Genomic DNA, 15,107 nt, shown 5'->3' on the forward strand with positions numbered 1-15,107 from the left:
GAATCAACTCCACGGTAACAGGTTTGGTTTTGGTTTTGGTCTGAGATGACTGTTATACATCTAAGGGGGTGTAGGTAGGCAATTGGATATCTGGGTCTGAGTTTCAGGAGAGAGACCTGGACTGGATATATAAATTTGGGATTTGTGAGTATATAGATGGAATTTCAACCATGGACCATAAGAGAAGCCCAAGGAAGTGAGGGCAGATTTAAAAGAGAGAGAGAGTAGTCTAGGACTGAGTGTTGGGTCAGTCTTAATAGTTAGTAGTATGGGGAATGAGGAAGGACAGTAAAAGAGGCAGAAAAGGAGCAGCCAATGAGGTAGGCAGAAAATCAAGAAAGAGTGATATCCTAGAGGCCAAGTAAAGAATGTGTTCCATGAAGGAGTGACCATCCATTTCAAATGCTATTGGTTAGGGCAAGTAAGATAAGGACTGAGAATTGACCATTGTATTTGGCAACCTAGATACCAATGATATTATATGCATATATAATAAACTAGTGTTCTATAAGTAGTACTATTGAGAAAATAAAAACATCCTTATTCTTACAAAGAAAACTATTTTTGTTAGTTTTTTTGTCAGTATACTGCAATATCATTGTGTTATGTTCTCATGTTATTTTCAATCTTATATTTTTCCATAGTGCTGTTGATGTTTCAGAGCATTTTACTCAGAACCAAAGTAAACCAGAAGAAATCACACTTAGAGAAGAGTATGGCAATGATCTACTTTTCCAAGCTGGCAGCTTTGGTAAGAATATTTGAGAAATTCAAATTATAAGACATAATCAATTATATTTGCATTTTTGTATTAAAGTGATGCCAGTAGAAATAGCTATCTCTGTGCCAATAGAAATATCTTTAGAATGAATCTTTTGATGTCTAAATGTAATCCTCAACGTTACCTTTTTCTAGTCTAGATGGCGCTACTTCCTTTCTCTGTGTACAGCCATTTACATACATATTATACATCAGATGCTATCATATACATGGAGTCCCTGGGTGGTTAACGGGCTTGATTGCTAACCAAAAGGTTGGAAGTTCAAGCCCACCCAGAGGTGCCTCAGAAGAAAGGCCTGGCAGTCTACTTACAAAAAAATCAGCCATTGAAAACCCTATGGAGCACAGTTCTATTCTGACACACATGGGATCGCCATGAGTTGCATTTGAGGCAACTGGTTTTTTATCATAGTCATCAGTGCTAACTAAGTTTAAAGAAGCAGTTCCTTTCCTCAAGGAGCTTTCAGGCTGGGAGAGAGACAGTTGTTAGAGTTAACATATATACAAGGTTTCATATGTATGCTCCATAAAATGCCTTCTGAATATATTTTCTCCAGTGTGTGATGATATAAATTGTAAAAGAGTAGATTTAAAAACAGGAGGAGAAAATTCTATCACAGTAAATGTTCACATTGTGAAACAGGCACTGATTTAAAAAATGTTAAAATCTGTGTGGGCACAGTGAGTGTATTTCAGAATTGAAGCAATATGGTGTAATTAAACTATATATTATTCATTTTTATGGCATTTTTCACTCTCTGTCTTGTATTATGGTATTTATATAACTCTTGTATTGGTCTGCAAATTCCATGAGGCTAAAATCTATGTTGTATTCATCTTTGAATTTCTTACAGTGCTCAGCTCAGTGAGCACAGGAAAAAGATGGTCGAAAAAGATGGAGGCTGGGGTGGGGCAAAGAAGTATGCTTGAGCTACATCTTTAACCTTGACTTCTTATCCTCACTCTCCTTCCATATCTCTTATTACCTGTAGTGATATTTCTCAAATGATATGTGGTGAAGAACCAGTTCTGTTATTTTTTTTTTTCATTTCCAATCTCTCATGGACTAATACTTTTATAAAATACAATAAAAATGAATTTCTAGAAAAATAAAAAATTTATAAAACAAAATATAACCCTCAATATTTATTATTAGATTCAACATATGTAAAACTACTCCATCAAATTAATATAGAAGTTTCTACACATTTACTTCTAATTTCTGTAGTTCCTCACATAACCTATCTAAACTTATTCAAAAGGAAGTATGAAACCTCAACAGACCCATAACAAGCAAATAGATTGAAACAGTAATTAAAAAAAAAAAGAAAAATACCAAAAAACAAAATTCCAGGACCAGACCGCTTCGCTAGGGAATTCTATCTAACATTTAGAGAAGAACTGACACCAATCCTTTTCAAACTCTTCCAAAAATTAGAAGAAGAAGGAATATTCCCTAACTCTTTCTATGAAGCCAGCATTGCCCTGGTACCAAAACCAAAGACACCACAAGAAAAGAAAACTACAGACCAATATCCCTTATGAATATAGATGGCAAAATTTTCAACAAAATACTAGCAAACAAAATCCAACAGTATAAGAACCACATGATCATCTCAATCAGTGCATAAAAGGCATTCAAAAAAGTCCAGCACATTTTCTTGATAATTTCTGTAGTTCCCTTTGTCATGGACCAGTCCATAGGCCATACTTTGAGTATCACAAATCTCCTACTGCCTGTAATTCTAAACCTTGTAATGTAACACATTGGCAAAGAGATAATCATATTCCCTACTGCCCAAGGCACCCTTTACAAATTTTCCTGTAAATGCTACTACACTTCTCCAGGCTTGAAACTTAAGGATCACTTGCAGCTACACTTTTTGTCAGCTTTACACCAGTGCTGATTTAAAAAAAAAAAAAAATCTGAAATATTTCTTAGGTCTCTGCTCTATTTTCCTAGTCACCAATATAGTTCATCAGTACTTCAAGCTTGGAGTACTATAATACCCTCATACACATCTTCCTCCAGTATTTTCCTGTATTTTATACATCTCTGCAAGAGCAATTGTCCTCAATTTCCATTTTTTATGTATATCATATTCCTCTGCTTAAGTGCCTGAGTCCCTATGACTTGTTGTATCAAACACCTTGCCTATCCTCAAGGTTCTCTACCATCTTATCACTTTCTTTATTATATCAACTTCATGTGTTTTAGTTTCAATACATTTAATACATAAGACTTTGTGCTCTAGTTAAGGAAATGCTCTTACCAGCCAACCAATACAATTTAGTTGCTGTCTGTATTGTGTCTTCTTCTACAATCTGAAAAGGTGGGAAGAACCTGTTCTTAGATCAACAGTTCAGTTTGAATTTGAACTTTGTCCATTGATTTTCTGTGTAATATTGAGCAAATTACCTAACCTCTCTGAGCCTTAATGCCCTATATGTAAAATTGAGATACTGCTAGCAACATTACAGGGTTAGTTCTCTTATCCTCTCCTTCAGTCCTCTCCATTAATATGTGTTTTTTTTCTCTCCTTCAAAAACTAGCTCAAACCTAATGTCCTCTAAGAAATTTTTAATATTAACCCATCATATTATGGATTATAATATAAAGTTGAAGTAATTATTTCTTCTGTATAATCTCAGGTCCTCACGATGCTCAGTGCTCAGAATATTGTGTCTGTTCATAAATTTTATTATCTGATAGACCAGAGCTGATTTTTCTTTTGAGAGTTATCAAGTTGTACCTGAATGATGTGAACACATTCTTAGTACTTTTTGAAAAAATCACTTCATCTTTTCGAATGAGCAAGTCTTTGGTCCAATATAATGAAGGTTGCCTTTTTAAACTCTTCCTCTCTAGAAGATGTAGGTTTGTAGAAGAATTTTCAATATGAGTGACACCTCATAATTTTCTTTACTGCCTGACACTAACATGGGTTGTTAGAAGGAGAGAAGAGAAGAGCAAGCTGTGACTTCTAGGGTTTTAGACTCCTGAAACTAGAGATTCAAACCCAAGGGAGGGAAAGAACATGCAGGAGCTGACAACCAATCTAGAAGATTAGTTTGAAGCAGGGAGTTCATTTATCTGCTGCTATCAGGCTCTTAGGAATTCATTCTCATAAGTCTCTGTTTCATAAAATGTTTCACCTGTCCAAAAACACTGTCTCTTCTTCCTAAACCCTTCATTCCCTAAACTGTCAGTATAGTATAGTAAAGCGTAGAATAGAGGCTTTGGAGTCAGATAGAACTGGGTTTGGATCCTGGCTCTGCCATTTATTAGGAGTATGACTGTGTATAAGTTACGTAACCTTTCTGTGGATGTGTTTTCCCATATGTACAATGAGAATTATAATAGTCTCTTCTTTTATGTAATACAATGCACATAGTAAGCATACAGCTAATGTTAACTGAGTTTCTCTTTTTTACTGCTGTATCTCCAGCCCCTAGTATATTGACTAATACAGTTACTTGATAAATATTTACTGAATGAATGCTGTAAGCCCACTCTTTAGTCTTTTACCCAGCTTTCTATTTCCTAAGAAGCAGATAGGTTTCTTGTTTTTCAAACCCCCATTATGAATAAACAACACAAGAGACATGAAATAACGCCTGGTCATTCAGAACTTGAACTACATAAAGTAGAAGTAATCATTCCACCTGCCATAATATTTCTATCTTCTGGGAAATCATTTAACTACGTCATAACTACAAAACTCTACCTCTGATACTTCAGCAATGTTTTTTCTATTGTATTAGAAAGAGCATTAGACTAGAAATCTAGTCTCTACTGATTAACTGAATGACTTTGGTTGAATAATTCAAATAAGTTTCCCAGCTCTCATTTTCATCATATCTCAAATGAGGGGGATTATACTAGATGGTATCTTGATTTCCTTCTAACCCTAAAATTCTGTGTTTCCTATGCTAACTCAGTATTAACAATATGTATTTGTTTAGGGGAGGAATCTGAAGTTCTCAGAAGACATAGCTTCTTTGACGACAATGTATTACTGAATTCCAGTGGTCTTTTAGTTGAACATAGTTCTGGAAGCCTCAATGGAGAAAAATCTCTGTTCTATGACAGTGGAGATGGATTTGGAGATGAAGGGGCTGCAGGAGAAATGATTGGTATGCTGTGTAGCCATATAGAAATTGTATATTTATTTCAATCAAATTGGTACAATTTATTGGAGTCCCTGGGTGGTACAAATGGTTAATATGCTCAGCTGCTAACTGAAAGGTTGGAGGTTCAAGCCCACCCAGAAGCACATCAGAAGAAAGTCCTGGTAATCTACTTCTGAAAAATCAGCCACTGAAAACCCTATGGAGCACAGTTCTATTCTGACACACATGGGGTCACCAAGAGATAGAAGCAGCTCTACAGCAACTGGTATATATAGTAACTTTATTAGTAGATTTATTAGATCAAACTAAAATTTCAGACATGTGACTGTCTTAGGTAGGTCAACACATGTTTATACAAGTTCTCAAAGCCTATGGTATATTTAAACATTTAGGTAGGCCTAAGTAAATAGTCATCTGTTTAAACACATTCTCCATATAGATGGTGAAATACTGCATGCTTTTATTTTATATTTACAAATCCGTACTTTTCAGAGGGGATGGAATGGGGTTAGTATATTCCTCACAAAATATACTAGACTGTTAACTGGAAAACATTATTTTTCTTTAACATAAATTGTGGGACAGCTATTCTAAAGGATCTGTCCAACATTTGGGATATTATTTAAAATAATCATAGAATTAAGGTGATAAAAACTAGGAAATTCACACATATTTTAAATATATTGGACTGTTCTTATCAAATCTTTTTTTAATCTCTAATTCACATTAAAAGCTAGCTATGACAATTTTTTTTGAAACTTGAAAATTAAAAGAAACAAAAGTGAAACAGTGGCTATATCTTAGTTCTCTGCCAAGGGAATTTGAAACTGTATGTACTAAAAAACGTAATTAAAACACATTTACGTCTTAATTTGAAATCTAAACATGGCTTTGTACAAAGCTACTGTCTGTCTATCGGTTTAGTAAATATTTCCTGAAATTAAACATTTGGAAATGGATTTTTTAATAAAGGAAAGGAAACTAAATATACAAAATTCTGTGTTATCCTGCATGAAATGTGGTTGTCTACATAATCAATCAGTCTAATTAAGTTGGGTTCATTCATTTTGTATCCTTCACAATGCCTTGTGCATAGCAATGTCAATAAATGTTAGTGAACAAATGACAGATTCAACTCTGCTTGACAAAATTACTGTGTTTTTCAAGACAATTTATTGCAAGAGGATCGAAATATCCTGTTAGAAGACATGCCTTCAGACAAAGAAATTTTCCTGCCTCCTGAGCCTCCCGATAATACAGTGGGTATGTTGAAATTTTCCTTTGTATACGAAGTGATCAGATATTGATATTCAGATTAAGCCTCAGAACTTCTAAGCTTAAGCAATACTATGATATAGTAAAAGATAATGAACATTATTCCTCAAATTCTCTTAGTCCAACTCTAGACAATAGAAAGCTGTGTTCTGAGAAAGCTATGGTGAAAGGTATTCAACTAGGACTGCCTTTATTTGTATTAGAGCACATTTAATTACTCTGCCAAAATACTGTGCTTCTGAATCATTAAAATAATATATATTATATGGTAAAAAAAATTATTAAATAGTATGGTTTGACAGTCTATGTACAATTTGGGTGAAATTACAAATGTGGGGGTGTTTTCTGTACATGAAATTCATGGGAAAGTACCTCAGGTGATTTGAGGTCCTTTAGTCTGATTTTTCTTAAGCATTAAAAGCCTGATTTTGATTCTTCACTCTTTTCAACGTTACATTTGCTTTCTAGCACATGGTAGAAATTGGAAATGTGAAAAGATTAGGCAATAAGAATTCAGTTGTGGCTCTTTATGGGTCAACTAATAATTAAATGACAGAATATAATTGTTATAGCAGATATGTAGTCAAATTTATATCAGTGATTTATTTTGGTTACTACTACTATTTTCACTTCCTCTGTGATTGTAGCTCAGTCTCATGTGTAAGAGGAGGTAATGATACTTGATTCATCTGAACACTGTAGATCTCAGACCATATAATATCTGAGCCTCCTCAACTCTACTAAAGATATGATACTAAGAATTTATTTAGATGTGACTCTAGTTAGAAATACGTATATTAAATTAGCTTATCTTTTACTTTAATTCTCTGTTTTACAATATAATCTTGATTTTTTTATAATTATTTTTATATGTTGATTGAAGAACTGGATAATTCAGAGTGTATATGTCTACCTGATAATGAAAAAATGTATAAAACCACATTATTACCAAATGAAGAAGAAGGATTTACCCTTGACCCAATTCATGTCTCAGGTCAGACTCATTCATTTATTTTTACTTTTGACATACTACTATTTTGTCTACTATGAAATTTAAATCATCTATGAAATATTATAGGAGGTGGTCTATCTAGTAATAACATTTGTAATACAGTATGAGAAGAGCGTGAAGGAAATTTGAGATGATCCTTTCATTGTATTCTGTCCTGGTCGAACCATATATCCGGTTTGGGAAACTGGAAATTTTAAAACTGAGTTCAATTCATGTAGTTATTGAGCCATTACTCTGTGTTGGGCACTAAGTTGGGAACAGAAATGAATGGGACAAGGTTCCTACTTTCAAGAAGCTTACAGTCTAATCAGGAAGATAAATAAGTATGGAGCCCTGGTAGCTCAGTGATTAAGAGCTCGACTGCTAACCAGCTATAATGTAAGGCAGAATAACAGCATCAGAAGAGAGGCACTATGCCCTCTGGAGGTTTGGATAAAGGAGAGATTACATCTTCATGGAAGATTAGAGAAGGTTTTGAAAGATAGTGGCATTACATTTGAGTTTTGTAAAGGTAGATAGTATTTCAAAAGCCAAATTTGAGGAAAGGTCATTCTCGGATTAAAAAAAAAAAAAAAAATACTCTGAGCAAAGATAGAAAGTTATAAAAATAAAGGATATGTACAAACCAGTAGTTGAGCTTAGCTGGAAAATGAAAAGTAGTAGTTGCCAAGTCTCTTAATTAGGTTGGGACCAGAGCTTGAAGGAACCTAAATTTGGAGCGTAAGGATTTTTTAAAAATTTAATTTAATGTAAGTAGAAAGTCATTACATTTTTAAAATAAAGGAATGCTTTAGAAAAACAAAGTTGGTCATAGAATATAAGGGTGAATAAGAAGACCATTTCTCAAGAGTTAGTATAATGTCAGGCCCTAAAATCACACTTCCTGGGTTTTAATCTTTGCCGCTTACTAGCTTTGGCACCTTGTGAAAGTTACTTAATCTCTCCAAAACGCAGTTTCCTAACTCATAGGATATTGTGATGATGAAATGATACACAGTACCTGGCACATAGTGCTAAATATTAGCTATTATTGTGATTTTTATTGAATTATGAGAATTGTTGAGATGTGAGAGTAGAAAGAAAAAAGGCTGCATATGGAGCACAGAACAGGAAGAAGTATCAAAGAATGGGTGACTGGAGACATAGGGAAGGAACTGAAGCCATGGGAGGAAAAATGTTTAGAAGATCGAAAAGATGATTAGTATTGTTAGATGCCGTGAAAAATCCAAAAGATTGAGATAATTAGAGGGTCACTGATGTCTAACCAGGTTGTTTCAGCAGAATGATGGAGTTAGAATTCGTATTTAAGTGGAAAAGAGTGACTGGGTGGAGGGCAAGTGAAGGCAGCCTGTATAGATTATTCTATATTGATAAAAATTTGGGAAGTATAATTTGTAAGAAGTTCGTCTAAGATCTAAGGAATTAAAATTGTCATCTGAATCAGACAACTGAGGAAAAGGAAAGGAGGGGAAGAAAATAGTCTAATCACCAAGCACTGGAGGAGATGCCCTACCCTACTTCTCTGATTCTAAGATGCATGTTTTTTCACATTTTTTCTGAAGCTCAGATATACCATTTTCTTATCAATGAATTTGTTTAATATAGTATTCTGCCCCTCTCAACAATAGTTGTTATTAAGTTGGTGGGTATCTTACATTCATTTATTCAACATGTATTTATTGAGGGCCAATTTTGTGCCAGGTTCTGTGCTGGTCTCTGGAGTCTTACAATTGGGGAAACAGAGGAACACCTCTTGAAAATTAATAAAAAGTCATATAAAGTCTCTTCTCTCTAACATTTAGCCTCAAACATGCTTTTAGGAATAAACAATAAGTATGAATTTAATCTATAACTAGGTCCTTTAGGAACACCCTCATTTTAAGTAGTGTAATTGATATGAATTTAATGTGATATACTCAGGCATGCAAGGAATAAAACATTTACATTTTGTCTTTACTGAATTCAACCTGAGCCTCTGTCCCATTGGCCTGCAGAATATTCAGTCTGCATAGCTCCCCCATCTTCCCTAGGCCATGTAATACCAAAGTTCAAAGGAGGGGTGTTAGAGGTAGAAGGAAACCTCGGTCATCAGCAGCACCATTTTGTGGTACCCACTGTCCCAGCCTGCATGTGAGATCATCACACAGCCAGCCCCTCTGGGATCTTGTCATGCTCCCCAGATTTTACTGAGGCACATCAGCAAATGGATTCCTGTTCCTTCTGGTTGCATTTGATTTCACATCTCCACTCACTCTGGAAAATCTAACCCTCCCTCCCCTTTTTCAGCTTTACTAAAGAAAAGCTTGACTTCAGGCAGCTTCTGCTTTCTGCCTGGTAAAATACCCTGAAGTAGCTAAATCCCATGGGCCTAGCTACCTACTTGGGATTTGTATATAAATTTCAGTTGAGGAGGGAAAAATACACTGGACAAATACAAGTTAGTGTTTCAAAAAGTTATCCTGTTATATAGGCAGTTTACATTTTTAGAGATCCTTTAAATTGGATGACTTCCCTCTCAGTATAGTCTGTGCTCCACATTTCCTCAGTTGCCTGTTTATTAAGTCAGCAGAGTCCTTCCTAAGCACTTTTGAGCAACACCTTACAAAATGCATCAGCTGCTGGCTGCTCGGGCAAAATCCTTGTAAAGTGTAATTTTCAGAAGAGAGGAGAAGGCAGATTTTCTTCCCAATATAACTCTGTAGGGTGTATTGTGGTAGACATGTATAAGATAAACAGTGCCTAGAATATCATTTTAAAAAACTGTACAACCAGTTACATTTGTGCCTTCTTCTTATGCTTAGACATTGCTGAAAAAAGGAAAGGCAAAAGGAGGAAATTGCTTATAGACCCAGTCAAGGAGATCAGTAGTAAAACTATGCATAAACAGCTTACTTCTTTTACCGACACACTCATGGTTTTGGAACTTGCACCTCCTACCCAAAGACTGATGATGTGGAAGAAGAGAGGAGGAGTAGATACACTTTTGTCAACTGCTACTCAGGATTTGATTCATGCTAAACTAAAAAGGGTAATAGTTTCCATCCTTTTACATGGATCTGATGTTTAGTTATAAATAAATAAATACATGTTTACATATATACAACAGAATTTAAACTTGTGAAAAAATACCCCCTTACTTCTTTTGAATTAATTTTCTGGATGTATGTATGTGAATTATAGTTTTTATTTTGCATTATATGTGGTTGTATTTTATTGAATTGCTTCACTTGCACAAAAACAAGAAACAAAAATGTATATTTTTACAGTTGTTTACAAAATGCTTTCTGTCCTCTGGCTTTAAACTTGGAAGAAAATTGATACAGAAGGAGGCAGTAAGGGAAGAAGTGGGAGGCCAAAACATAGTAGGTGAGACTTCCTGATTCTGTCAATGTTGAGGAGAATGTTGTGGAAACAAAAATTTCATTTTACATTTCAAAATAAAGATGGAGTCCAGTTCCATATTCCTAATAATAAACACTACCTCTAGGAGAGTATTTAAACTTAACATAGTTACATCAGCATTGCATTTTTCTGTTTTTTGGGTATTTTTTGTCCCAGAGGCTTCATCAAAAAGATAAGTGTATATATAGTATGTGGACCATTCTTAATTTCACTCTTCCCCACCTTTCCCATCCCCAAAGGCAGTACTCACAAACCCTCAACAAAGAAAATCTTTGTGTTCAGCAAGATAATGTTTCATTTAAAACAACTAACATGAAAATCATCCAGTGATAAGAATAGCATTTAAGCAATATGACTAACCCAAGATACAGATGTTTTCATCTACCCAGAAGACACATGGAGTGTTAATAACTGCTGGTTATTATTGTGAAATTATAAAGTAATAATAAAATCAACTTATGTAGTGAGTGAATCTCTACTGCCTGGTCACCCTTCCTGAAGGCATTAAAATCTACTGAGCAATACACTGAGATGGGCTTCAGAGCTATCTGCACTGTCTTGTGATGAATGTGTGGGAGTAAGTGTGGAGGAGATGGAGGATGGGGAGTGGATGTGATAAAGAGTCAGAGGAGGGGAAACGGAAGATAAATAGGTGAGACCTGGGGAGCCATACAGATAGTTTATGTACCCTTTGCCTAAATTCTTAGATTCTAAGTTGTCTTTCAAAAGTTTCCTTTGTAACCACCATATCCCAATTCAAGTTTGAAAGGCATTTGGTGAAAACTTTTCTACTTCCTTGATAATTCAGAGACCTCCGTGATGGAAGAGCCGAATTCCCAGCAAGAGTTAAGTCAAACAAAAACTTGGAAGGATGTGATTGATGGATCTAAGTGTAGCTCTCAAGAAGATACCAATAAAAATACTAACTCTGAGGTAAGTTAACCAGAGAGAATCATAAAAATATTGTTTTTCTGACCCAGATATGGTGACTTTTTTTCCTTAGGACTGTTAAAGGAATGTTGAGACTCTGATATTAAAAAAAAAAGAAACCGTTGTCATCGAGTTGATTCCGACTCATAGCAACCCTGTAGGACAGAGTAGAACTGCCCTGTAGTTTCCAAGGAGCAGCTGGTGGATTTGAACTGCTTACCTTTTGATTAGAAACCAAATGCTTAACCACTGCACCACCAGGGCTCTGGGACTCTAGTATATCTTCTTACATTTACAGTTTATATTTCTTCTTGCATTGTTCTACCATTTTCTTTAGTCAGTAGAAGTACTGCAGGGTAAAACATGATTTTCGCTTCCAGAACAGTATTCCCTAGAAGTTTAGGATAGGAAATCACAGGAAAAGGTAGTTTCATACTGAAATAGTATTTTGTTACCGTGAATTATGATATAATGCTTTTGTGTATTAGTCATTAAAAGAATGACTGTCCGTACTTGAATCTGGCTATATGCTGAGAATCCTTCTAGGCTCCACATTTAACATCTCATGAAATCTTTTAGGACTCTAGCCAATAAACCTGTTTTATTTCTCTTCATCAATCCACCCTCCCCACCTCTGAGAGTATTATGTTTTAGACCCACAAATTACCTTGCCCTTGAATCTGAAGGACTATCTACAGACCCATAACCAAAAAATATTCAAAACATCTTTTAAGGTGGTTGGGAACAATGTGCTTTAAAACATTTTTCCAGTTGTCTATTGGTTGTACAGATGTAAGTATTATAGCCACACTAGATAAAAATAAACCAGTGCTTTTCTGTTCTGCTCCATCTTCATTGTATTTTGATAACCACTCAGGGAATTCAAAGTCAATCCACATTGAAACTGAATGCCCTTGGAAGAAAAGATAATTTTATAATGTGTTAAAACAAAATGTGTTTTGCTAAATATTTGATTGTATATTGAATACTGAGATACCGGGTTGTCAGTACTACTCTCTTCCTTGTTTGGGCTTGGGCATTTCTTAGAGAGCATCTGCTGAAAATTATGACCAGGCAAACTTGTTTAGTTTATGATACTTTGCAAGGAAAATATAACTCTAGTTATCATACATATATTGACAAAATAGATTTTCCCAAGTGCTTAAAGTACAAAGAAAGAAAGAGATTGATGCACCAGTTCTTGTGAACTCTTTACTCCTTTATCCTAATTTGAGGAGGTGGAAAACATTTCTGAATATATCTTGTGCTTATTCTGCTTCCACAAATAGTGAACAGATGTGAAATATAGTCAGGCATGGGAGCAGAGTCAATTTGAAGGGACGGAAAGATACTGATTCTGATTAATCATTCTCAAATCTTCATAAAACAGAATTTTTATATAAAGTAATTACAAAATTGAGAGTGTCTAAAATGTAGAATATTCATAGAAATTAAAAGGGAAAAGACATGATAAAGCTCCATAAATATGTATATTAAAGAATAAAGTGCAACTCCTTATACTCACTAAAATTTTCAAAAGCTGAAGTGAAAGCCCAAACTATACTGTAGGAAGCTCCAACTTAATCAAAATCTGGGATGACAGCTGGGGAGGGAAGCTTGGAGACAGGTGGAAGATAAAAAAAGGAGCCAATAGCTTATAGCAATGAAAAGGGGATGAGATGATGGGGAATGGAGAATTTCTGCTTTCTCTTTTTTTCTTCCTTTATTTTTCCCTCCCGTTCCAGAGTACTGGCACCATATTTTCTTATACAGCTCCAGCAGTAGCGACAGGAATCCTGCCATGGCCCTGGGTAGGAATCTTAATATCCCTTTCCTCACTCCTTCAGCTTGCCCTTTGCAAATTTTTTTCCCCTATATAAACCCTATGGGGCAGTTCTACTCTGTCCTACAGGATCACTATGAGTTGGAATTGACTCAGCAGCAGTGGGTTTTACCTGGTGCTGGAGTGAGAATAGAGGTCAGTGACTGAGGCTAAGTAAAATACTTCAAAGGAAAGTGGTCTCAGCAACCATAGAGACTTCTGATACAAGGTCTGCAGTGGTGAGGGGAATGAGAGGGAAAAGGACAGGAAGCGAGGAGGGAAGGGGTGTGTTAGTTCTCCATTTGTGGGTCGTCGTTGTTGTTGTTGTTAGATGTCATAGAGTTGGTTTGACTCCTAATGATCCTATGTACAACGGAGCGAAACACTGCCCCGTCCTGTGCCATCCCCACAATCGTTGCTATGCTTGAGCCCATTGTTGCAGCCACTGTGTCAACCCATCTCGTCAAGGGTTTTCCTCTTTTTCACTGACCCTCTACTTTACCAAGCATGATGTCCTTCTTCAGGGATTGGTCCCTCCTGATAACATATCTAAAGTATGTGAGATGAAGTCTCGCCATCCTTGCTTCTAAGGAGCATTCCGGCTGTACTTCTTCCAAGACAGATTTGTTCATTCTCCTGGCAGTCCATGGTATATTCAATATTCTTCACCAGCACCATAATTCAAAGGCATCATTCTTCCTTGGTCTTCCTTATTCACTGTCCAGTTTTCCTATGCATATGAGGCTATTGAAAATACTATGGCTTGGGTCAGGCACACCTTAGACCTCAAAGTGACATCTTTGCTTTTTAACACTTTGAAGAGAGGTCTTTTGCAGCAGATTTGCCCAGTGCAGTGCATCATTTGATTTCTTGACTGCTGCTTCCATGGGCATTGATTGTGGATTCAAGTAAAATGAAATCCTTAACAACTTCAATATTTGTGGGTGGCATATAGAAAATAGGAATATTTATGGCATGGACTGCCTATACTGGAATATTTCAGAAATAATATTTTGAGAATGTGGGTAGTATTTTAGTTTTAGAAATGAGCGTTCATGGTGTTATTAAAACATTTTAAGAAAATGATTGTTCATGAGATGACTACTAGCAGAATTACCTATCTTTCCCTAATTTTCTTTAGCAGGATATTGTTGAAATGGTTTCTTCTGCTGCTGAGGAATCCTCTTTAAAGAATGCCTTCTTGACGCAAGAAATTGAAAATTGTCCGGTTGAAATGGTAAATATATGTATAAACCAAAAATAAAAACCTGTTGCCATCAAGTCGATTCTGACTTGTAGCAACCCTATAGTCTTGGGAAAATTCTTAAAAACCTTGTTCCTAAATATATAATGCCTTATTTATCTAAAAATTGGTCTTAGGACTGTCATGTTAGTTTCTAAATTTATAGTTTAAATTAGTTATCACAACAGATGTGTGTGAGTAGTTTGATAAAACATATTCAGAATTGCTTTGACATTTTTGTCTTTATTTTGAAACTTCAAATAATTTTCAAGAAAGGTGAAAGATTTTTATGTTTATCAAAAGGAGTGGTGCATTTTAAAATGTTGAGAACTGCTATTTTAAGTTATTCCTATAACATCTCTAGAGAAACAGAACTTTATTAGGGGTATGTTCTAAAATATTTGAAATTTTATTCTATTTACAAAAATAGTGTGGACATTTTTTCCAAAGCATTATATGTTTCAAGGCCTGTATCTATACAAGACATCTAAACCAAAAAAAAAAAAAAA

At 35.3% G+C, this 15,107-nt stretch overlaps 1 protein-coding gene across 1 annotated transcript in view; it reads left to right on the top strand.

Moving 5' to 3' along the window:
- The window catches only part of RAD21L1 (RAD21 cohesin complex component like 1), a 29,951-nt gene that overhangs the window by 7,881 nt on the left and 6,963 nt on the right, over window positions 1-15,107 (top strand). Inside the window, exons 5-12 of the mRNA XM_004370493.1 lie at window positions 645-751; window positions 4,747-4,917; window positions 6,082-6,177; window positions 7,073-7,183; window positions 10,003-10,229; window positions 10,468-10,567; window positions 11,412-11,536; window positions 14,497-14,592. Of these exons, the coding sequence (XP_004370550.1) occupies window positions 645-751; window positions 4,747-4,917; window positions 6,082-6,177; window positions 7,073-7,183; window positions 10,003-10,229; window positions 10,468-10,567; window positions 11,412-11,536; window positions 14,497-14,592 (1,033 nt within the window). The remainder of the gene's footprint in view (window positions 1-644; window positions 752-4,746; window positions 4,918-6,081; window positions 6,178-7,072; window positions 7,184-10,002; window positions 10,230-10,467; window positions 10,568-11,411; window positions 11,537-14,496; window positions 14,593-15,107) is intronic.

The sequence above is a fragment of the Trichechus manatus genome, unplaced genomic scaffold (assembly GCF_000243295.1).
Source record: "Trichechus manatus latirostris isolate Lorelei unplaced genomic scaffold, TriManLat1.0 scaffold00008, whole genome shotgun sequence".
Lineage (NCBI taxonomy): Eukaryota > Metazoa > Chordata > Mammalia > Sirenia > Trichechidae > Trichechus > Trichechus manatus.